Source organism: Gymnoscopelus microlampas (assembly GCF_963454915.1).
Source record: "Gymnoscopelus microlampas genome assembly, chromosome: 15".
NCBI lineage: Eukaryota > Metazoa > Chordata > Actinopteri > Myctophiformes > Myctophidae > Gymnoscopelus > Gymnoscopelus microlampas.
The window spans coordinates 16,128,670-16,153,486 of NC_139952.1; the positions used below are offsets into that span (position 1 = coordinate 16,128,670).

Genomic DNA, 24,817 nt, shown 5'->3' on the forward strand with positions numbered 1-24,817 from the left:
ACTCCATTCTACATCAAAGAGAGAGAGCTGGAGCAGCTATCATGTAAAAGTATTTTCAGCCAACGGCAAACTCACACTACAAGATAGTTTGGATCTAATTTAATACCAAAGCAAGCATACCCCACACACACACACACACACACACACACACACACACACACACACACACACACACACACACACACACACACACACACACACAGTAAATCAAATAAAATGTGAGGATCCAGCTCCTTAGAGAGAACTTTTGAGGAAAAAACAATCTTTGAATTTTTTGTGTGGGACAGTCTAATTGGGGTAAAATGTGGCCTTGAGTTCTGTGGAGCCTGTTCTTAATGATTCAGCTGTGGGCTCATTTTCTAGCCTAACGATGTGACCTTCGCCTAACATCCATGGTGTTTCTCCCCGTTTCTCTTTCATTTCTGGTGAAGTTGGCCGTTTTTCACATAACCAATAAGTATAAAAATAAAGAATTATATACATATAAAGAAAACCAACAAATTACATGAAACATTCTCAGAATTAACCCATTAATACCTGGAACGCATCTATGTCACTTTAGATTTCTTTGGCTGTTCAAAAATAGCAGATATACAAGCTCATAGCGCGGCACCGAGTGCCGCGCTATGAGCTTGTAGATCTGCTATTTTTGAAAAAAAAAGGAAAAAAAATGGTAAACTAAAAAACCAAAAACTGTTAGGATTTAGATTTTTTTAAAGAATCGCCTCAAGTCTTAATGGGTTAACTGCTTTTTTCCCTTTTTTTGCTTGCCGTGGTGGTCGGAGAAATGAAAGAGCACATCTAATGACAAATTCAGTGAAGTTTATTTGGGAGACGTACAGGTCATCTCCTCTCCTCATCGACACCCAGGCTCCTAATATAATGACCTTTGATGGTGGGGGGCGCACGGGTCAAGTGCATAATACCAAAAGCGGGTAAACAAGTGAAAAAAAAAAAAAACAGTCTAGCGAGAGCAAAGCTTATGCGTCTCAGCACAGGGCTTGAGGCATCTCTCTCTCTCTCTCTCTCTCTCTCTCTCTCTCTCTCTCTCTCTCATTGTCGGACCCTTTTCCGCTCCAGTTGGCACGGACAAAAGCGAAGCGAAGACGGCGGGGGCTTTTCCAGCTATGATCGCCGCGGCGCTGGTCGGGGCAGATAAAGGGTCCGATTAGGGCACTGAATGGGCACCCATTAACCCATTGAGACCTGAAGCCGATTCTACATGTCTCCTAAATCTCAACAGTATTCTGAAAAACGTATGTTTCTATATCAGTGGTGCTCAATCTTTTTCATGTCAAGGACCCCCAAAATTATATGTATTTGGCCGCGGACCCCCATCAAAATTTTTGTTCCAGGGACCCCCAGAAGCAAAGATTTTAGTTAAAAATATTCGCTTTAGAAATATATATATTCAAAGATTTTCACACATTTTCACGATTTTTCAAAAATAGCAGATCTACAAGCTCATAGCGCGGCACTCGGTGCCGCGCTATGAGCTTGTATATCTGCTATTTTTGAATAGCCCAAAGTGTGTTTAGCTCAAATCTAAAAATGACACAGTTCCAGGTCTTAATGGGTTAAGCGAGACATCCACACTAGTGAGTGAGCCCCGAGGCCCTAACGGTCCTCCTTAAAACATTCTAACAGGCACCTGACAGACCGGAACCACCTACTCAATATAGGCAATACAAGTCTATAGGCAGACCCTGCTTTGGGTCCCCAGGCCCCCCACACATGACAGTATATATACGGGGGAAGAAAAAAACACCAGCAGCTGAGCTATGAGGGCCACTGAGGCGCACAGAGATGCTATATGTCTCATGGCGAAGACAGACGCTTCACACGTTGTCAAGAAGACGAAGCGGATGGCGTCCATATGCTCTCTGACGGCTCGCATCGAGCAGAATGATCACTGATGTGGCCACTGCCTTAGAAGCCTAACAGTCACGTATAGCATCTAACCCCCATTCGTTCAAACCACCAGACGACTGTATTGAATTAAAGCTCACAATGTACAGACGACGCAATGATGCGATGATGATGTGTGAGAATATTCGATCGATGTTTCTATTGATTGAGAACGACAGGTTCTCCTCTTTTGAGCGCTTATCGATCTCTGTGAAATATGTGCCACACCACATTAAATTTGTTCTTTTCAGAAACTTACTTTTGTATTGATTTTTTAATTGGCACAGAGGACTTCCTTTATCACCTCTTGACAGCATGCCAGATTAGCTGCCAAGTAACAGACATTAAAGTCCTCAGTGTTCATTTATCCATTTTGTATCTGTGAGAGAGTGTGCAAATCTACCCAGCCTCACAGTTAAATGAACACAGTGATACACAGTTAACAAACAGACTGACTGTGTAGTTCAACACACTAATGATATGATCCTCTCACACGCAGGCCTTTTTAGTTAAACTGGTAGTTGCTTTCTTTTGGCTCTTTTTCAAGATGAGACCCGGCCAAGTCAGCAACATCAAAATAAAACAAACAAGTTGCAGAAATGATATAATAAAGCAATGCTAAAAATCTAAAAGACAAACAAATCACTTGGAGGTTAAGAGCAAAGTCAGATTTCACTGCACACGCGTTCAAAAAAACATTACGCTGAGGGCAGACCTGCTCCTTATTATCTGTGCCTCAGGAATCTATGGTTTAAACCAGTGGTTTTCAACCAGTGGTCCGGGGACCACCAGTGGTCCTTGAGGGAGTTCCAGGGGGTCCCCAGCTAAATGATGGATAGGAACCAAATGGACCCTTATGGGTCTGTAACTCTGAGAGTGTACAAATGGAACCAAATGGACCCTAACGGGTCCATTTGGTTCCATTTGTACACTCTCAGAGTTACATTAACATTGATTTTATAATAACAAATTGGGGTCCCAGAGATAGAAATGCCATTAAATGGGGGTCTGTAGCCCTAATGCATGTTAAACTGGGGGTCCTTGAAATTGAAATGGTTGAGAATCACTGCTAGAGCCGTAAAAATCGTCTCTTATTGGGGGTCCCTGGCATAACTTTTCAAATGGGGGTCCCTGGGCTAATGTGTGTCAATTTGGGGGTCCTTGACGCAAAAAAGGTTGAAAACCACTGGTTTAAACTAACAATTAAAGCGGAGGTGCGACGATTTCGGTACTTTTTCTGTTTTTCATCCGTCTATGGAGTTGACATTAGTGCTCTATGAAGCTTATGTTTATGAAGCATTATAACTATATATAAGTGCTGGTCATAATGCATAATAAACAGCACATTATAACGAACTACCATGTAACACTTGTTACTTGTACTTAATGGGCTGGTCTATAATGCATTATAATCACATTTATAGTACATTATAATGCATCATAAAGCATCATAATGCACTTATAATGCTTCACAGCTCTCATTATAAATGTTTATAGTTATGCATAACAGCAATAATAAAGACACCGTATAACATAACTGTATAACTGACTACGTTGTGGTAGTTATGTGTTGTTCCACTGAGCGTATAATGAATTATAACCAGCACTTATAATATATATATATATATATTTATAATGTTATAAACTTTGTTATAAGTTGTCATACATGACTATAAACATTTATAATGTGTGTTATAATGCCTTATAAGAGCATTATAATGCATTATAAATGTGATTATAATGTACTATAGACCCGACCTTTAAGTAAAGTGCTACCGCAATTTCTTATTAATATCAGTGTTTAAAAAGACTGTACCTATTCCTATCTATGCCTAATGGTAATGCCTATCTACACTCTATCACCATTCCAAATCTGATGCCGATCATGCATGTGTCTGTGCGCTCCCAATTTGGGAACCCATAGTAAAAAAAAAAGGAAAAAACAGCGCCCTCTGCTGTTTTTTCCCTCTTGAATTTGACTCTGGGGGGACCTCCCAATAGAATGTGGAAAACAGGATGTTGGCCGTTAGGTCTGACCTCATCCCTCCACTTCCAGTCCACGTGTCTTTGTTTACATTCCTAACATTCCTAACTATATACACGTTGCAACAGGAGCTCCCGACAGATTCACCTGCGGAGCTCTGAATCTGTCTTGAGAGATTAGTGCGCTCCTGACTCACTCATCTAGATACACATGTATTATGTGATGACAGACAGTTGTGGTTGTGGGTTTGCTCTGCTCAGCAGGGACAATTAAACCTGTTCCTACTTAACCTTTGTGAGTGTGTGTGTGTGTGTGTGTGTGTGTGTGTGTGTGTGTGTGTGTGTGTGTGTGTGTGTGTGTGTGTGTGTGTGTGTGTGTGTGTGAGTGAATCGGAGACCACACACAATTTCACCGTCGTAACCTCACTGTACTGGAAATTAACCCTTTAAGACCTGAGGCCGCGTCTAAAAAAATCTTCTTCTTTGATGTCATTTTCACGATTTTTCAAAAATAGCAGATCTACAAGCTCGTAGCGCGGCACTCGGTGCCGCGCTATGAGCTTGTATATCTGCTATTTTTGAATGGCCAAAGACATCTAAAGTGACACAGATGCGTTCCAGGTATAAATGGGTTAAAATATGTTCTCTGAACCGATTCTCTGGCCGAAATAATTTCTTCATACTTGTCCAACCCAAGCCAGTGTGTTCCCGAGGTCATCGTCCTCACACAGACTACGGGTAGTGAGAGCAATGACTTGGTGAGACTACAAGTGGATGGCCCTAAGGTCCCAACTTAACGAGCTGTTGTGTGTCTACATACATTTTTGACACATACCGTACATGTCATGTACAGTTATTGTAAGAAAACAAGAGGATAATAATACCCCAATGGGATGCCTCTTTAACCCTCTTGTACGTCAAATAGTGAAAACAGCAGATCTACAAGCTCACAACCCATCGCCAGGTTTAATGTGGTTAAAAGATTTGCAAGTGAACACATGAAAGCTCTTTTGTCTAGTTCAGTTCAGTGACACTATGTCACCCTTATGTGAAGGCAAACCAGCCAGACAGGTTCAGGTAAACAACATTTAAGGCCGGCAAATTACATTCCCACACAAAGCGAGACTCAGACACCTGATTAGGCAGACAACTGCCCCCCCCCCACCCAACATCCACCTGCTGACTCTATACTATAGCTGCCCATGGGGCTTTTATATTTGATCACTCCCTTCTTTCATCAACTTATAAGTTGTCAGACTGAAATAAACCGATAACACAAACATTGGACGACTTAACCCATTAAGACCTGGAACTGTGTCATTTTTAGATTTGAGCTAAAAAGCATTAATTTACACTTTGGGCTATTCAAAAATAGCAGATCTACAAGCTCGTAGCGCGGCACCGAGTGCCGCGCTACGAGCTTGTAGATCTGCTATTTTTGAAAAACCGTGAAAATGTGTGCAAATCTTTGAATATATATATTTCTAAAGCGAACATTTTTAACTCAAATCTTTGCTTCTGGGGGGTCCCTGGAACAAAATATTTTGATGGGGGTCCGCGGCCAAATACATATCATTTTGGGGGTCCTTGACATGAAAAAGATTGAGCACCACTGATATAGAAACATAGGTTTTCAAGAATACTGTTGAGATTTAGGAGACATGCAGAATCGGCTTCAGGTCTCAATGGGTTAAATGAGCCTAGTGGACGGTATATGGCCCACTATGTTGCTGAAAATGTTTGGTTATAACATCAGCTCTCTCTCTGAACCGGTTTCTCATTAAGTGAACAAGCATTAGTGTCGGGACGTTGCCATGGTTACAGACAGGCCCTAGAGAGAGACCCAGGGCAGATGTCTAGTTTCAGAATCCAAGTCTAACTATTTTGTTTTATCTTCATAGAACTTGTTCAAATGTTTGGGTTTGGTCCTTGATTCTTAAAGTCGGGATTATACTTGCCACAGGGTCCGTGGACAGCAGATGCGTACGTACAGTACGTAGTCATTTACGAGTCTGCAGACCAACACAAGGTCGTGACACTTCAGGTTCACCCAGCCGATGGCTGCTCAGATGGTCATTTTGAGTGCTCGGAGGGAGATGTAGGGGTAAGGTGTCTTCCTCAGTGACACTTTGACACGTGGACAGAGGCGAACCGGTGATCTTTTGATTACCAGACAGTCTCTACCCACTAAGCAACGGCTGGATGTCTGTGCGGACATGAGCTGGTGATGAAATGTATGTCATATGACGTTAGCGTACCCTCGCAGCTGCGTGGATGCCGCAAGTATAATTTGGCCTTGTACTCGTACCTGTTCCTATCCTGGGTTTCACTCGTACTGCTGTTGCTGCAATTGACAGCTGAATTTCCTCCCGGGATCAATAAAGGTGATCTTATCCGATCTAATCTGTCACGTCAGCATAACGCAGCACCACTTATCTCTATCTCTTATATCCGAGTTAAAGTAATCTTCAAATCTTTTTTTAACCCATTAACACCTGAGGCGGCTCTTAAAAATGTTTGTCTAACAGTTTTTTGAAAAAAATCTAAAAAGAAAATGTTCGCGATTTTTCAAAAATAGCAGATCTACAAGCTTATAGCGCGGCACTCGGTGCCGCGCTATGAGCTTGTAGATCTGATATTTTTGAATAGCCAAAAAAATCTAAAGTGACACAGATGCGTTCCAGGTCTTAATGGGTTAAAGTTCTGCTTACGGCTAACAGCCATGCCTGAAGGGCATTGGTTGGTTTGTAGTTTTGTGTCCTACTCTGCTTATCCTATTGCACAGCATAGCTGATGTCTTGGGCACAGGGAAAATATTTTCAAACGATTACCGGGAAATATTTTGACATACAAGAGCTGTAACCAATGACCAATTAGAGGTCAGCCAGCAGACAGATGGGTAGCGAAAGCCTGGGATTGCAGCTGCAGTGATTTCACAAAGCAGCTGCAGCAACTACACATCTTAACTGAATAAGAAGAAATATAATGGAGGGGGGGGCTGGCATACTGTATGTCTGTCGAAACCCTTTTTCAACAGATGGGGTGGTAGAAGGACCCGTGCAGGTGAATGTGTACGTACGGGGGATATTTGCTTGTTTATGAAAATGAGACCAGGTTGGATATAAAGACTGGCTGCTACGTTTTCTCCTCCTGAGGCCGTTCAGATTAGATTAGAACAGTCGGTTCTCAAACATTTTAATTTCAAGGGTTCCCATAACGCTGAGAGTTTTCAAATGGAACCAAATGGACCCTTACGGGTCCATTTGGTTCCATTTGAATACTCTCAGAGTTACAGACCTGTGTGGGTCCGTTTGGAACCCCCTTAGGGAACCCTGAGAGTCCCTGGACCCACGAGGTGTGACAGGGGTGGGGGAGGGGTAGGGGGTGCAGAAGGACCGTCCGTGACCCAGCGTTGCAGAGAGAGAGAGTTGCGTCACGCTTTGATCTCGCCGCAAAAGCGGGATGTTGCCTCCTGTAGTTCCAAACATTGGAACTTCCTCATTGGGGGGATAGAACGAGCATTTCCGCATTCCATGCTTAAAATGGGAGTCTATGCAATAGTGTCGTCACTCTCCTAGTTATATCATGCTGCCGTGACCGTGACAGCAAGTGGGATCAGGAATGCATAGATTAGCAAAACGGACAACAAATACAGGAACTAGAGGGGAGGCAGGTGTCATAGAGCAGTGGTTCTCAAACTTTCTCATGTCAAGGACCCCCAAAATGATATGTACTTGGCCGCCATCTCAAATATTTCGTTCCAGGGACCCCCCGAAGCAAAGATTTGAGCTACAAATGTTTTCTTTAAAAAAAAAGATATATTCAAAAGGTTTGCGCAAATGTTCACGACTTTTCAAAAATAGCAGATCTACAAGCTCATAGCGCGGCACTCGGTGCCGCGCTATGAGCGTGTAGATCTGCTATTTTTGAATAGCCAAAGTATAAAAGGTTAAAGTGGCTCAAATCATTGTAACGCTATATTAACACATTTTGCTGGGGACCCCCTGGAACCCCCCCACCACGGACTCCTGCTGGGGGTCCCCCGACCCCACTTTGAGAACCGACGTCATAGAGGGCACACAGGTAGATGTGAATCGGAGTTGCACGTAAGATAAAAGAATGCACTGCTACACACTACGCATAGAAGTTGCTCGCAGAGGGGCGTGGCCTGTTAATAAACAACGTATGTCACAACTTCCACCAGCTGTGCGAGGTGTGCTGACTGTTAATTGCGACAGAGAGGTAGGGCGAGAGAAAGTTAGCAAAGTGATTACCTTAAGTACACAAAATCATGCACACACACGTCCTCACTCCCTCACATGCGCTCTCACACACGCACAGGCACACGCACGCACGCGCGCGCACACACACACACACACACACACACTTTGATCTTGCTCAGTTGAGTATACTGAATGCCAAACTTTTATTTTTTAATATGGCTTTGTAAACACATTTGTCCTGACTTGACAAAAGCCCAGACCATACTGATGGGAGTTAGAAGGGGTGTGTGTGTGGGATAGAATGAAAAGGGTTGGAAACCAGGAAAAAAAAGAGAGTGAAAGGAGGAGGAGGAGGAGGAGGAGGAGGAGGAGGGAATGCACGAGAGCCAGAAAGGAGAATGGGAATTCTGAAGCCGTCTCTCATTTCTGACTATTCTAAACAGGGAGACAAACAGTGGATACGAGCCACACAAACCACACACCCACTCACATATATAGAAGTGCGAGCGCGTGCGCACGCGCACACGCACACACACACACACACACACACACACACACACACACACACACACACACACACACACACACACACACACACACACACACACCACGGCATCTCCAGGGGTACAATTTCATAGGCCCTAATTACAGCTGGGTGTAGCATTTCTTATTGGGCTTGCCAAAACTTTGTCTCTAACACATGTTCACACAGACACACACAGAATACACACAAGTGGCTGACAGACAAATAGACACACACACACACACACACACACACACACACACACACACACACACGCGCGCGCGCACGCACAAAGTGGGCAGGCACATACAGTAGACAAAAGTGGGGGAGCGCACACATGCGCACACCCGCCTTCAGGCCTTTCTCCAACGTGCGCCAGTGCCTAACGCGCACGTTGTTTTCTGAGCCCTGTGCTGATTGTGCTTTTGCCCTGCTGTGCCGATATCTCTTGGAGGAACAGCATTTGCATATTTTGCATACGGCGGCATAACATCATATTACAATAATCAACACAGTGCCTCGCCTAGGCATGAGCACATTTCTGATCGTGTAGCCTGTGAGAAGGGTTGCCAGATCTGCTCATTATAATTTCCCCGCAATATTTTATTTGAAAATAGCAGATCTACAAGCTCACAACGCGTCGCATCGCGACGCGTTGTGAGCTTGTAGATCTGCTATTTTCAACAACAAAAAAATCCTAGACCTGGTTGCTTGTTTCTCTCACAGAATCTGGCAACACTGCCTGTGAGTGCATGATGCACAGCAAAACCCCGAGCATTACTTGAACTCTGTGTAAAAAAAAAAAAATGGGCCTGCAAAGAACGGACCCTCTTCACCCTAACGCTGGGAACCCACCGAAAAAAAAGCATCGCTCGCTCACGCGCTTTATTGTGCACGGAGGTTTGTGCGCGACTCTTCTCACCGACCCCCGGCCACAGCAGGGACGTCTGGTCAATGCGTTTCTATGAGAATACGAGCAGAAAAACCTTATTTTTTTTTCACCCGGAGCGAAATAAAATAAATACAAATCTTCACACCAGCGAGTGGAGCGTCCCTGAGCGGGCCGGTGAGAACGGCTGCATTCATTAACGGGGAGCGGAAGAAAATCAGCGTCCGTGCGCTTTCGCTTTGCGCGCCTGGTGGGTTTCAAACAGGAGCCGCAAGGTTGAGTGGAATGTGTCGACATTTTTTTATTTCAAGGATGGCCAGTTTGATATGCATCAGGCCACTGACCCCATTTAATAAAGAATTTAACTGTATGACCCCAATCTATTCTGTAAAATCCTAAACTCTGAGAGTGTACAAATGACTCAAATGGACCCATACGGGTCCATTTGGTTCTCTTTGTATACTCTCAGAGTTACAGACATGCGTTATTGGTCCATTTGGTTTCTAAATATCATTTATGAGCCTAGTTATCCCATTAAGACCTGGAACGCATCTGTGTCACTTTAGATTTCTATGGCTATTCAAAAATAGCAGATCTACAAGCTCATAGCGCGGCACCGAGTGCCGCGCTATGAGCTTGTAGATCTGCTATTTTTGAAAAAGCTTGATTCTTTTTTTTGTTTGATTTTTTTCAAAAAACTGTTTTAGTTTTAGAAAACATTTAGAAAACATTTTTAAGAATCGCCTCAGGTCTTAATGGGTTAAAGCAGGAGACCCCTGAAACCCCCTCAAGGACCCCCAGGGGACTCTGGCCCACACGTTGATAACCACTGCTGTACAACCAATGATCTGTGGTGCCGACATACCACACAAAGTTATTTTTGTCACTTTTCCAAAAACCTCAATTCCTTCTCTTTCTTTCTCTTCATCCTCTCCATCTGACTGACACCCTCCAATCATCTCTCTTTGCACAGTTGCATCGCGACTGTGTGTCGCGATGCAATGCCTTGTGAGCTTGTACATCTGCTATTTTCAAATAATCTAGAACATCTAGAACACAAATCTTGTACGGGGTCCCTGGCACAAAATATTTTCAGATGGGTGTCCTCGGCCAAATGCATATCATTTGGGGGTCCTTGACATGAAAAAGATTGAGAAACACTGCACCCATCTCTCTCTCTCTCTCTCTCTCCCCCTTCACTCCAGAAGGGTCATGAATAATGACCTGCAACCCTGACACCAGCCATCAGACGACAAGGCCGTTACCATAGCGACGCTTTAAGCCAACAGGTACACTGTTTTGCCATTTACTGTACACCCCCACCCCACCCCCCGCCTCTCCTCATGCCAAGATGCGTCTCAGTCGCTCCCCAAATTGTCTCCAAATTAGGCCTGGGCAATTAACTGAAAATATATTGAAACCGATGTTTAGAACGAATAACCGACTTATAACCTCATAATCCATAATATAAGTACAATTTTGAGGTACTTTTACTTTACTGGAGTATTTCCTATTGTCTATACTTTTACTTTTACTCCACTACATCTCAGAGGCAAATATTGTACTTTTACTCCACTACAATTATTTGAAAGCTTTAGTTACTAGTTACTTTGCAGATATAAATTATTACATTATAAAACATACATTAACCACTTTGGTCCTATTCTATACCTAGGCAATTTGAAAATATTACATATACAAGCTCACAACGCGTCGCATCGCGAGTCACGAGTTTGTAGATCTGCTATTTTCAAACATTTTAGTACTTTTACTTTGGGTACTTTAAGTACATTTTGATAACAATACTTTTGTACTTTTACTCAAGTAAATTTAGAATTCTGTACTTCTACATTGCCGTATTGATACTTTTACTTAAGTAAAACATTTGAGTACTTGTCTTTTTCCACCACTGCTGTCTGTCTGTCTGTCTGTCTGTCTGTCCCTCCCTCCATCCCTGGCCTGCATTTTCTGGTTCTTTCAGGGGGTTTTCCGCTGAGGATGTGCAGAAACTCAGTGGAATTCTGCAGGGTGTTTTCACGGCTAAACTGTGCTATCGACATTTAATGACATTAGGAAAATGTGGTATTATGTAAATTACGAGAGTTAAGCCCGATTTAGACTTGGTACGGTGGAGTATAAATTAGCCATTAGAACTCTGAGGATTATAATGTTGGGGCCTACGTGTACATTATCCCTTCCTTCCTCGCCCCCGAGACTCTTTGCCATTTCACTATTGTGTGTGTGTGTGTGTGTGTGTGTGTGTGTGTGTGTGTGTGTGTGTGTGTGTGTGTGTGTGTGTGTGTGTGTGTGTGTGTGTGTGTGTGTGTGTGTGTGTGTGTGTGTGTGTGTGTGTGTGTGTGCGCGCGCGCGCGCGCGTGCGTGCGTGTGTGCGTGCGTGTTTGTGTGTGTGTGTGTGTGTGTGTGTGCGTGCGTGCGTGCGTGCGTGTGTGCGTGCGTGCGTGTGTGCGTGTGTGTGTGTGCAGTGGTGGAAAAAGTACTCAAATTCTTTACTTAAGTAAAAGTATCAATACTGAAATGCAGAAGTACTCTGTTACAAGTAAAAGTCAGGTGTCAAAATGTACTTAAAGTAAAAGTACAGAAAAGTTTGAAAATAGCAGGTCTACAAGGTCACAACGCGTCGCTATGTGACGCGTTGTGAGCTTGTATATCGGCTATTTTCAAATACCCTAGGTATAGAATAGGACTAAAGTGGTTAATGTATGTTTTATAATGTAATAATCTGCAAAGTAACTAGTAACTAAAGTTGTCAAATAATTGTAGTGGAGTAAAAGTACAATATTTGCCTCTGAGATGCAGTGGAGTAGAAGTAAAAGTACAGAAAATTGGAAATACTCAAGTAAAGTACAAATACCTCAAAATTGTACTTACTGTAAGTACAGTACTTGAGTAAATGTACTTAGTTGTGTGTGTGTGTGTGTGTGTGTGTGTGTGTGTGTGTGTGTGTGTGTGTGTGTGTGTGTGTGTGTGTGTGTGTGTGTGTGTGTGTGTGTGTGTGTGTGTGTGTGTGTGTGTGTGCGTGTGTGTGCGTCTCCCCTGAATCTCCCTGTCCTCCTTACTCCTCTGTCTCCTTTCACACGCTCCCTCATTTACATTCACTGTACAATGCACATTTTCCCTCCGCTTTCTAAGAGAACTCTCCAAAGTGGAGGAGGAAACTAGGCCATTAGGCTGCACCACTGCAGCCTCTCCCTCGCCTCAAGTATCCCCTGTGTCGTCCAGTTCCCTTTCTCTCTATCTCTCTCCCTCTCTCTCTCTCTAACCCCCCCGCCCCCCCCCCCCATCTCATTCTCTCTTTCAGTCCCCTATATTGCCTGCAGTCTCCCTCTGTTTTTTTGGGGTTTTTTTTTTTGGGGGGGGGGGTCTCTCTTTTCTTTATTCTTAGCCTTCTGTCTCGCTGCTCTCCCTGCCTCGGGCAGCGTTGCCAGATTCTGTGAGAGAAACAAGCAGCCAGGTCTAGGAAAACCAGCCCAAAAGAAGCGACTATGGGCACACATGAGCACTTTAACATATGCATCAGCTATTTGAAAATAGCCGATCTACAAGCTCACAACGCGTCGCGATGCGACGCGTTGTGAGCTTGTAGATCGGCTATTTTCAAATAAAATCTTGCGGGGGAATTATAATAAGCAGATCTGGCAACCCTGGCCTCGGGTGCCAAGCCCTTTACTATCTCGCTGTCCTCTGTTTCACTTTTTGGGTCTCTCTCTCTCTCTCTCTCTCTCTCTGCAGCCGGCCTCTCTATTTGCTTACCTCCTGCTGTCCATCCCATCATGTGCATGTTCTTTTATTACTGTGCTTGTCCTCGCAAGTTTAGTAATTAGAAACATGCACGTAGCATTTTAGGACGCCTATTTTATCATGCCATTTTACAATTTCTTTCGCCATTTTCAACCCTGAACCTATAAAGCCGAAAACAGCAGATCTACGAGTTCACATGCAGCGCGACGTGTTGCGAGTTTGCAGATCTGCTATTTCTGGTGCGCGACACTGATGCGCAACTAAGTCAAAATCAGGCCTAACTCCAACCTTAACCCCTAATCCTAACCTGTAAATGCCTAATCCCAGCCGGAATCTTTTCCAAATTGTACACTTAACGCAAAAAAAATATTTTTAACCAAACATTATTCTTGCGAGAACCAGGAAAATTGTCTATATCTCACATTCTGCTATACTTGTGGGGACATTTGTACCACACACACACACACACACACACACACACACACACACACGCACACACACACACACACTCCATATCCTATCTCCTCCTATTGCAACTGGTTCCCCATCGTTCTCTCTCTTGTATCCACCTCCTTAAGACAGCCGCTGTCTTGTCCAGGTCCCTCGGGGCTAATCTGCCCGCGTGTACCACATGCATGGGCTCATTAACCCGACAAGAGGCTCCCTGATCATGACACACACACACACACACACACACACACACACACACACACACACACACACACACACACACACACACACACACACACACACACACACACACACACACACACACACACACACACACACACACACACACACACACACACACACGCGCACACGCACACGCACACACACACACGCACACACAGCAGGCCTGCGAGTGTTGCCGGGTCGGGACAACAACAGCTCAAGAAGCGGGTTTTACTGTCGTTCATTTTATTCATTCATGCTTTCATTTTCGCTCTCCAGCTTCTCCACGGTTCTCATGTTATCCTCTGTGAAATCCCCAGCTTCTCTCCCCAGCGAGGGAGGGAGGGAGGGGGGGGGGGGAGTGCGGGGTACAGAGGTGAACGTACCCCCCAACGTCTCAACATCCCTCCCTCCCACCGTTTCCTCCCTCTCTCCTGCACCCCTCCTCCTCCAATCCCTCCTTTTCACACCTCTCCTTCCAAAGACCCCCCGTTTCTAACACCAGGCGACAGAAAGAACGAAAGGCGCGGGAAGGGGGGGGGGGGGTTGGGGGGTGCAGAGAGAGAGAGAGAGAGAGAGGGGACACTTTTTGTGTTATTCCGTTTGTTATGACACTGCGTCATTTCCCCCCATTCACACCCTTAGACGCTGCCATATCCCCAATCTACCACTAAATACTGCGTGGGACCCCCCCAGTTTCTCCCTCTCTCTCTCTCCCTCCCTCCCTCCTGCTCCTCGCCCCTCGCCCCCCCTGCCCACCCGGGTGTCTGAGTAGCAGACTTGTGTGTGTGGAATAAATGAGCTCATTCATACAGTGTTGAGCGTGGACTCAACTTCATCCCCCCTTTGGCTGGCCGGCCCAATGTAAACAAGCGTAAGGTTAGCTAGCTATAATAACCATATAGCTATGGCGCTGCTCTTGGATTGGAGCCACGGTTGCCAGATCTGCTTATTATAATGTCCCCGCAAGATTTTATTCGAAAATAGCCGATCTACAAGCTCACAACGCGTCGCGACGCGTTGTGAGCTTGTAGATCTGCCATTTTCAAATAGCTGATGCGTATGTTAAAGTGCTCGTGTGGCCCATTAGTCGCTTCTTTTGGGCTGGTTTTCCTAGACCTGGTTGCTTGTTTCTCGCACAGAATCTGGCAACACTGATTGGAGCCACTGCCTAACTAACTAGTCATACCTGGGACAGACTCCACTTTGAAACACCTCACACACTGTGTGTGTGTGTGTGTGTGTGAGGTTCAGAACCGCTCTGTTGTAATTCCTCTGTTCCGAATCTGGCTGGGACAGCACCGCCACCCTGACTGCGAGACTGTGGACGTTTTGTTTTGGACTAATCAGTTACTTTCACTCTCATGCCAGTGAAGTTCTATCAGCTCCACCAAACCAAGAACAAGGAATTGTGAAGAATTTTTTTTTTTTTTTTAAAAGCGTTTGAACCTTATAAGCCTCCAGATGGAGTCAAAAAGTAACGCAGCACAACAGGGGGGGGGGGTTGGGCGGCACGGCTCAGTGCAGATCAGCAAGTTTTCAGAGCTACTACTCGGATAATTTAGGCTCCCGAGGCATTATGCAGCAAAGTACTGTTAACCCTTTAAGACCGGGAACGCATCGGCGTGGCATTTTAAGATTTCTTTGGGCTATTTTTGAAAAAATCGTGAAAATAATGTGCAAATCTTTTAATATATATATTTTCTTTAAGCGAACATTTTTAAATCATGTTACAACTTCTGGGGGGTCCCCGGAACAAAATATTTTGAGATGGGGGTCCGCGGCCAAAATTCATATAATTTTGGGGGTCCTTGACATGAAGAACCACTGATATAATAAAATATAAGACATTTGTAGACTCCCCCCAGAAGCAAAGATTTGAGTTAAAAATGTTTGCTTTAAAAATATACATATTCAAAGATTTGCACAAAGTTTCCACAATATTTCCAGAAAAAAAAAAAAATCAAAAAATAGCAGATCTACAAGCTCATAGCGCGGCACTCGGTGCCGCGCTATGAGCTTGTAGATCTGCTATTTTTTGAATAGCCAAAGAAATCTAAAAATGACACAGATGCGTTCCCGGCTTGAATGGGTTAAGTGATTTGAAGTAATATCAGCTGTGTATAAATCCATATTCTCTGTAGGACTGGGTTTGACCCAAGTTTTTACTGCAGCAGCCAATAGAACCCCTTTATTTGCTCAACAAGGCCCAGAAGTTTCCCAGAAGGTATATTGGATCACAGCGGTTACAAAGGCAATCTTATAGCTACTGTGTGATGCTTCAGAGAAAATTGGCCCGCGGTCCCATTTCATTAGTCCTTCAGAGGAGAGTCGTCATAATGCAACAGACAGCTCATAAGCTTCTCTTCTTCTTTTGTTTCACGGAACCTCATCCCCTCCTCCTCTCTCTCTCCGTGAACATCTGTGCCCTTCTGTCAGTCTATCTAGCTCTCTGTCTGTCTTCGCGGTATAGGAGCTTTGCCAGCCAATTCGGCATGAGTGAGAAAAGAAGGAAAAAACAAGGAAGAATCTAAAAAGCCTGTTTTATATTATGTTTTACTGGTTGTTGTGCGCCGAAAATAGCACAACGCGTCCTGTCGTAAGCTTGCAGATCGGTTATTTTTCGGCGCGTGACACGTATAAACGAGGCGAACGCGATGGAATATTGTCGACGCTGTGTAAAAACATTGTGAATAGCATCATGACACAAGTTGATGTAGTGGTAAACCTGACCTTAACTGACCTGACGTATAATCGTGAGAATGACATTTTCCCTTGTGCCCGAAATGAACCAACGTGTCCAACACAATAAGATTAATTTGCTACCCTAGGTTACGTAAGCTCTTGAGGTCACAGTTATTATAGAAGCTGAAGCGCGTTACAACTCTGTCCTAACAGAACTTTGTGCTGTGTACTCATCACATAAACATAGGAGCCTTGTTGGTAAATGCGAACCAGATCTAAAATTCCAAAGAGTTCGGTTAGTCTGAAGTCTTTCATCTTGTAAAGCAACTGCCAACCGCCATAAAAGCAAACGGTTAATTTGTACGGCTATGAGAGAGAGAGAGAAAGAGAGAGAGAGAGAGAGAGGGGGGGAAATAACCAGTAGGGCACAAAAGCTACCATTGACCTTACATAGAGAGAAAGTCAGCATGCAACATGTAAGGGGACCAATAAAATGCTCTGTAAATTCCAAAAGAGAACCCAATAAAAGCAAAACAAGATGGCTGTTTTGATAAACGAGAGAAGCCAGTGCTCCTGTGTGATACCACTTCCTATAAATCTCTCTGAGATCTGCGTTGACCCCCGTGTCACCTCTCGCCTTAACCTCACCTCGTTAAAGGAGTAGTTCGCCCAAAAAATGACTTATTTCCTATCAATAGATTTTTTCGTTTTAATCGCATTCTTAAGCCAATGACTTGATAACCGGCGGTCTCTCCGGGAGGAGACACAAAGAGTCTCCTTTGTGTCTCCTCCCGGAGAGACCGCCGGTTATCAAATTGTGCAATTGATAGAAAATAAGAATTATTTCGAGTGAACTACTCCTTTAATACCCCCCCATGTGAAGCCCGCACCCCTCCCCCCCATCTTACCTCTCGTATTCCATGTTGTCGTGGTCGCAGCGGGCGTCCTTGTGCTTCTCCCAGTCCTTCCCGTGGCGGCACGTCGTCAAGGAGACGATGTCCTTGCCGTTGTGGATGTGGTGGAGCGCGTTGCGCGTGTCCGAGCCGATGCCCGTCAAGTAGCGCTTCCCTTTGAACATGAGCAGGTACTTCCTGCGCGGCGGGACCGTGTTCCGCACCAGCCAGCCCCGCTCGCCGCCCTTCTGCGGGTGCTCCTTGGAGAACAGCGGGATGGAGACGTCGAAGCCCGGCCTGAAGTGCTCCGTGTTCAGGCTGGCCTTGGCCAGCATGGCCTGGCCGATGTCGAAGCCCAGGTCCTCGGTGTAGTTGGGCCAGGTGCCCGAGTACAGGTTGAAGATGAGGTGGTTCCGCCCGTCGTTCCACAGCGGGTAGCCGCGGATCCGCTCGTCCACGTTGGGCACGAACTGCCCCGAGAGCTGGTCCCTGTCGAGCGTGTCGATCCCGAGCACAAACAGGCACGCCTCGCGCGGGTCCGCCGTGTAATACCGCGACTCGCCTATGGAGGTCAGTATCTTCCGGTAGCTCTCCGACACGCGGTCGTTCTTCTCCGCCGGGTACACGTACACCCGGAAGCCGTCGCGGCCTCTCCGGCGGCACCGCGCGAAGTCGAAGCACGTGTCCATGCGACAGTGGCTGTCTTTGTAGACGCTCGACCAGGCCTGGTGCCGCTGCCGCGGCGTCTCCGCCGCGCCCGGGTCCGTCTGGAGCTCGTCCAGGTGGGCGTAGCGGGGCAGGAAGGCCCGGTCGGTCCAGTTGGGCCAGGGGCGGACCACCTCGCCCCGGTGGCGCGTCAGCAGGTGGAGCAGACGCACCTGGACGCCCCCGCCCCAGTAGAACAGGAGCAGCCAGCAGCACGCGCACAGTCCCAGCAGAACATACTTCTTACGTGCCTGCATGGGGGCCTGTCACAGTCTCTCTCTCTCTCTCTCTCTCTCTCACTTTCCCCCGCTATCTCTCTCTCTCTATCTGTCTCTTTATTTCTCAGTCCCTCTCTTCCTCTGCCCCTCAGCGCTCTGGCCTCACAGGGGGGAGGGGGTGGGTGAGCGACTCGTAGCGTCTAACACGGGGGATCTAATTTCGGACAACAAGTCAACTTGGACATCACTGCCCCAAAGTGCAGCACGGTCCAGTTGGCCATCGAGTGCCAAGGCAGCCTTGAGAAAAACAGATTCCACACTCTCACACTTTCGCTCCCTCTCTCCCCATCTGTTCTCTCTCTCTCTCTCTCTCTCTCTCTCTCTTGCTCGCTCTCAGATATATGTGCGTTAGCCCGTCTCTGCCGCCGCTCCTGCTGCTGCTGCTGTGCGCGCTTCTCCCGCTGCCAGGCTTTCGTCGAGGATGATGAAGGGCGATTTCTCCTCTCTCTCAGACCCAGCTCGCTGCCTCATGGCACCCAGCACGCCTGCCGAGGCCCCCTCCTAGTGAAAAGTAAACAAACAAGAGAAACATCAGTACACACAGCCAGCGCCATAGCTCCACAACAGACGTCGGCACAAAGGCACACTTGGATCGCTAGTCGTGAGAAAAATACAAGGAATAAACGAGCGTCTCAAGTGATGCCCTGACAAGCATTTTTATGAAGCTGAGAGTATGTGCTTTTGTTTGGATAGCTGTATATTCCTAAGACCGTATGGATTGAGATATACAACACAGCACAATCTGAAACCCGGCTCACAGAAGACAGTACAAAACACTCACTCGAAATCTAACACACACAAACACATACTGCAAAGACACACACACACACACCCACACACACACACACACGCACACACACACACACACACACACACACACACGTGCGCGCGCACACACACACACACACACACACAGAGGATTAAAGTACAGTCAGCACAGTTTCACTGACTAGCGGTTTAGAAATTGAAACTGGAAAAGAAATACTTTTCCACTTTCCATTTTTTTGTTGAAAAACACACTTTCTCTTAAAAACACCTTTCACCTTCGTCTTAAATTATGTGTACTTGTGGAAATGCACCATCTCTACTGTATCTACTACACTCTCAGATTTTCTCCAAAAATAAGCTATCCACCTTTTCTTAAAGGTACTCAAACAATTATAAGGCAACGTTTGATACTATTTCAAAGTCTTTGATTAACTTTTTTTCTTTCTTTTTTTTTTTACAGAACTGACTTTCTACATGTTAACACGTTTACTTAATACTGAGGAAGGAAATTCCGGCAATGATAACTGTCTGATGGGATGTGTGAGTTCTTGAACATGTAATTGAAGGCTTGTATGCTCCTTGATATTGTACATTGACGTCTACTTGCTGAAGAGCATTTTGTTTTAGCATGGCCAACCTGAAGCAGCGTACGAGGCCAGATATTATCTTGCTCTTCAAGCTCCAGTTAAACAGAGCCAGATACAGTTGAGGAGCAGTGGAGGAGAAAATAAGGGAGCGTTTAGTATCTGAAATGGGGATTCGGAAAGTGGCGGCAAAACAGAGCCACTTTATGCGCCGAAAATGACCGTTAATCTGCAGAGAGCGGGAGAAGGTATTTTCTGTTATATTTCAAAACATGCAACAGTTTTTCAACCCCGTATTTTCATGCCAAGCATCCCCCATAACTCCCCAACGGCTGTGTGTGTGTGTGTGCATGTACGTGCGTGCATGTGAAGAACACCTCACAGTGAAGGCCAGTGTTCCGACTGCCAGCCACCACACAAAGGCAGCTTTCAGGTCTCACCTGCCCTCTCTCTCTTTTCCTTTTTCCCTCTCTCTCTCTCTCTCTCTTTACCTCTGTTTCACATTCCTCATCTCTGCGTCCCTTCCAGTCAAATAGAAGTGATGCTTGCATTTTCTGCTCGCAATACAAAATACATTTAAATAAAGCCACACAGGTGATGTGGGTAAACTTCGCAATGACGCATTTCTCCATCACACTGACTGCACACAAGTAAAATCCTATTTTAGTTTATTGAACGAGTCAATTTGTACAATCTCAGAGTACAATCTCAGAGTTAGGCAGGCAACCCGAGTGAGTCTGGGAAAAAAATATGAGGAGAACATTTGGAAATGTGTAATGGGTAGTAGCAAAAGGTGTGTTTTGAAGAAAGCACACTGTAAGATCAGATCAGCCTCATGTCTCTCAAGGAATCTAGGGGGAAAAGTCGGTCCAGCGGTGCTTGTAGCATGTCGTGCAAAACGGCCCGTCCAGCTAACTTTGAAAGCCAATCGTAGTCAATCGGAATAGCATCTGAAAGATCACATGACTACGGAGATAATGTGTATCAATTTGGGTGAGGTTTGGACAAAATCAGAGGAGTAGCAAAACTTGCAAAAAAGTGCAAAGACAACTGAAAACTTCACAAAAACGGGCGTGGATATGGGCGTGGCTTATTTTGAGAGTCCCGTAATGATCCAAGGAATCCAAGGGGAAAATAATTTGGATTGTATGACCTACCGTTCAAGAGTTATGACTAAAACATCTGCCTCATGGTGGCGCTATAACATGCCAATGTGAAATATTTGGGGCAGAGGTTTTTCCTTGGCCTATCGGGAGTGTGCGTGCAAAGTTTCATGCCGATCAGGCCAGTTATAGATCAAAACGTGAATCGTCCGGTTATAGCGCCACCATGAGGCCGATTTGAAAAAATGTCACAATGGCATTTCTTCCTACACCCAGTGGGAATTCGCCTGCAAAGTTTCACGGCAATCAGACTCTACATTCATGATTTGAGGGACGTATGTTCTAAACGGGCCTCAGGATGGAATATGAAAAATCGGAATAGACCTGTCTTGACCTGGCTAGGACAATTAAAGCTGAGTATTTTACTGTGCAGGATGTATACGTTTATGTCTGCATTTGAACTGCGTGGCTTCTGGCTTTTAACATTAATATTTACATTCATGGGTACAAGAGTGTAGGTGCTTGTACTGTGTGAAAAACAACATCTCATGATGCATTTATCTCAAAATATGTCAGCCATTTATGGAAATGGTGTATTGTATTGAGTGAACACAGTGAGCACAGTGGCAGACGCAGATATTTTTCACTGCTCTCGACAACTAAATGAATAATGAATAAATAATCTTTATGACTTTTGCCTTTTTGTTGTTGTTTTTTTGGCAGGAGCCCCACTGTCTTCTACTCCTGTGGTTATTACCGGACCAGCATGAGCAGCAAGCCCACTAAAGTTGTGTTGAAAAAGACACTGGGGATCCCATTACATACCCCTCATCAATAATTCACCCGCTGCTTTAGTTAAGACATTGATTTTCCTTCCTTTATTTCTTTCATGCTTTATATCCCTTGCCACAAACGCGCCGAACTAAAACTCAATCTTCCTCAGGATACACTCGGCTGAAGGCATCCATCGTCATCCGACAGAGGAAAGAGGGGATCTAAAGCTCGTGTCTGTGTGATTTGTGATTCCGGCAATAGCGCGTAATGATTGCTGGGGGTGGGGGGTTGTGGGGGTAATAGAAAAGTGATGGAGGACGTCATTATGACGCGAGTAATGAAGACGGGCATGGGGGAATTTATTCTGTTTCCTTATCTGACATCTAACGCCAACCCATTTGACACACGGACGGCATTCCTTATTGCCCCCTTTCTATCGAGCGTCTCACCATTGTGCGTTGCAAAATAAACAAAAGAAAAAAGAGAAACTGCTGACTGGCTGCTGGGGATATTTACATAGATTGAAGTGCGCAGAAGCCTCTTCCCCATTACTGCCACAACAATAAAACCAGCAATTGGAGCAGGAGGAAATAATTTCTGTGTCCGACTCACAGCGTGCTATTTCATACTGTCACACCTATTCAAAAAAAACCCTCACAACTTCCTTCCCTCGGTCTATACTGTCTCCACTGCGGCTCCCAGCGAGAAGTCATGTTCATCTGAAATTGGACAAACCAACTTCCACCTGTTATAGCTGACGTCTCGCGCGGCCAGACTGTTGCCTCCCATCATTTTCTAATGTTTCTGGTCATACAGTCTGGGACTCGGAATCTCTGATCATGATTGAAATATAAAGTGGATGTGAAGCCTCCTCCCCACTTCCGTTTCGTCTTTAAAGTTGCGCAAATGTATCCTAATATAAATCAAAATCATCTAAGTATATATAGCGTGCTGCTTAGCAGAAATGTAAAAAATAAATAAATGTATGATCTTTTTAAATATATTTTCGTGAACGGAAGTGCTACCTTCCTCTCTCGGATTTCGGGAGGTGTAGTTCCAGACTCTATATAGCATTCGGAGACAGTTGTCTGGCTACGCGAGACTACAGCTGACATAATAGGCAAACGTTTGGTGGAAATAGGTGAACATTCTGCAAAAAATATACCACAACGTGACGCGTTTGTGAACTCATCTTGATGCGATGCATTGTGAGCTTACAGATCTGCTATTTTCTGGAAATTCCAGGTTGAAAGGGGTTAACACATACAATATGCTGTCAGGCTGCACATTTTGCTTATGCACAAACATGCTCTCTCCGGTATTGTTGTTATGACAATGAAAGCCAGCAGTACAACGTCTGCTTCCTGTCTGCCATATAGTACATAACAACAAACCGTACCAGGCGACATCATCCGCCATGCCACCATGTGGCCTGGGGCACCATGAAGCAGCATTAATGATGAATGGTTGCCACTGAAACTGCAGGGCATGTCTGAACGTGACCGGGGCCCATGGCAACTTCCACAGACCTGCAAATTAAGTGACACACACACACGCACAAGCACACACACACACACACACACACACACACACACACCAGTGGTGGAAAGTAACTAAATACATTTACTTAAGTACAAGTTTGAGGTATTTGTACTTTACTTGAGTATTTCCAATTTCCAATACTTTTACTTCTACTCCACTACATCTCAGAGGCAAATATTGTACTTTTACTCCACTACAGTTATTTGAGAACTTTAGCTACTAGTTACTTTTCAGATATAAATTATTATATTATAAAACATACATTAACCACTTTAGCCCTATTTTATACATAGGCTATTTGAAAATAGCCGATCTACAAGCTCACAACGCGTCGCTTCGCGACGCGTTGTGAGCTTGTAGATCTGCTATTTTCAAACCTTTTAGTACTTTTACTTTTGGTACTTTAAGTACATTTTGATGCCAATACTTCTGTACTTTTACTCAAGTCAATTTTGAATTCTGGACTTTTACTTGTAACAGAGTATTTTTATTTTGCAGTATTGGTACTTTTACTTAAGTAAAGAATTTGAGTACTTTTTCCACCACACACACACACACACACACACACACACACACACACACACACACACACACACACACACACACACACACACACACACACACACACACACACACACACACACACACACACACACACACACACACACACACACACACACACACACACACACACTTAGGGCCCCCTGTGTGTGTAAGTCATGGATCAATGATGGATCATTATTCCTGGGTGACTAGTGCTTGAAAAAGGCCATAGGGCCTGTTGAATAGACAAGCCTTAAGGGGTGAAGGACAGGGTTCAAGGAAAGGTGAGAAGAGGGTAGAGGGTGCTTCTTTCTGTCCTTCTTTTTCCCTTCCTTCCTTCCTTCCTTTCTTTCTTTCCTTCCCTCACTCCTGCCTCCCCACTTTCTATCCTTCATTCCCCCCAATCAAATCAAATCAAATCTCCTCTCCTCCCTCCCTCAGTTCCTTCGTTCCTTCCTCTCAAACTCTGCACTAGTAGCCAGAGCGAAGGGTTTACACAAGAAAATCCTCAGTTTTAATCTACGTTCCACAAAGGATTTGACTGTCAACTTGAAAGCACCCTTTTTTTTTTTACGTCCACTTTTCCCTTTTCAATTATGCTAGTCTCATCCCTCAGCAGGGAACGACAGATGACAAGCACGTCAAATAATGAATCGCAGACAGGACAGGTAAAACCGAAAGGAGACCAACAACTCTTTGATGATTTTGTTCCTCCCGAAATATGGCATAACTTCTGGGAAGTTTCAATTATGGAGTACAACTGAGCCCACGGGCGAAAATTATGTAAATACTACAAAGACTTGTGGGAGTCACAGTGAAATAATGTGTGTACTGTATTAACCCATTGAGACCTGAAGCCGATTCTACATGTCTCCTAAATCTCAACAGTATTCTGAAAAACGTATGTTTCTATATCAGTGGTGCTCAATCTTTTTCATGTCAAGGACCCCTAAAATTATATGTATTTGCCCGCGGACCCCTATCA

The 24,817-nt window shown here is 44.9% G+C and overlaps 2 protein-coding genes across 3 annotated transcripts in view; one reads left to right on the plus strand and one right to left on the minus strand.

Moving 5' to 3' along the window:
• sdc2 (syndecan 2) overlaps positions 1-24,817 on the plus strand; it is a 259,237-nt gene that overhangs the window by 115,704 nt on the left and 118,716 nt on the right. The window lies entirely within an intron of this gene.
• Positions 1-24,817, minus strand: part of ext1c (exostoses (multiple) 1c) — a 128,715-nt gene that overhangs the window by 92,784 nt on the left and 11,114 nt on the right. For both annotated transcript variants that reach the window (XM_084081387.1, XM_084081386.1), the window contains one exon: positions 17,551-19,019. In XM_084081387.1, the coding sequence (XP_083937513.1) occupies positions 17,551-18,497 (947 nt within the window). In that variant the 5' untranslated portion in view covers positions 18,498-19,019. The remainder of the gene's footprint in view (positions 1-17,550; positions 19,020-24,817) is intronic.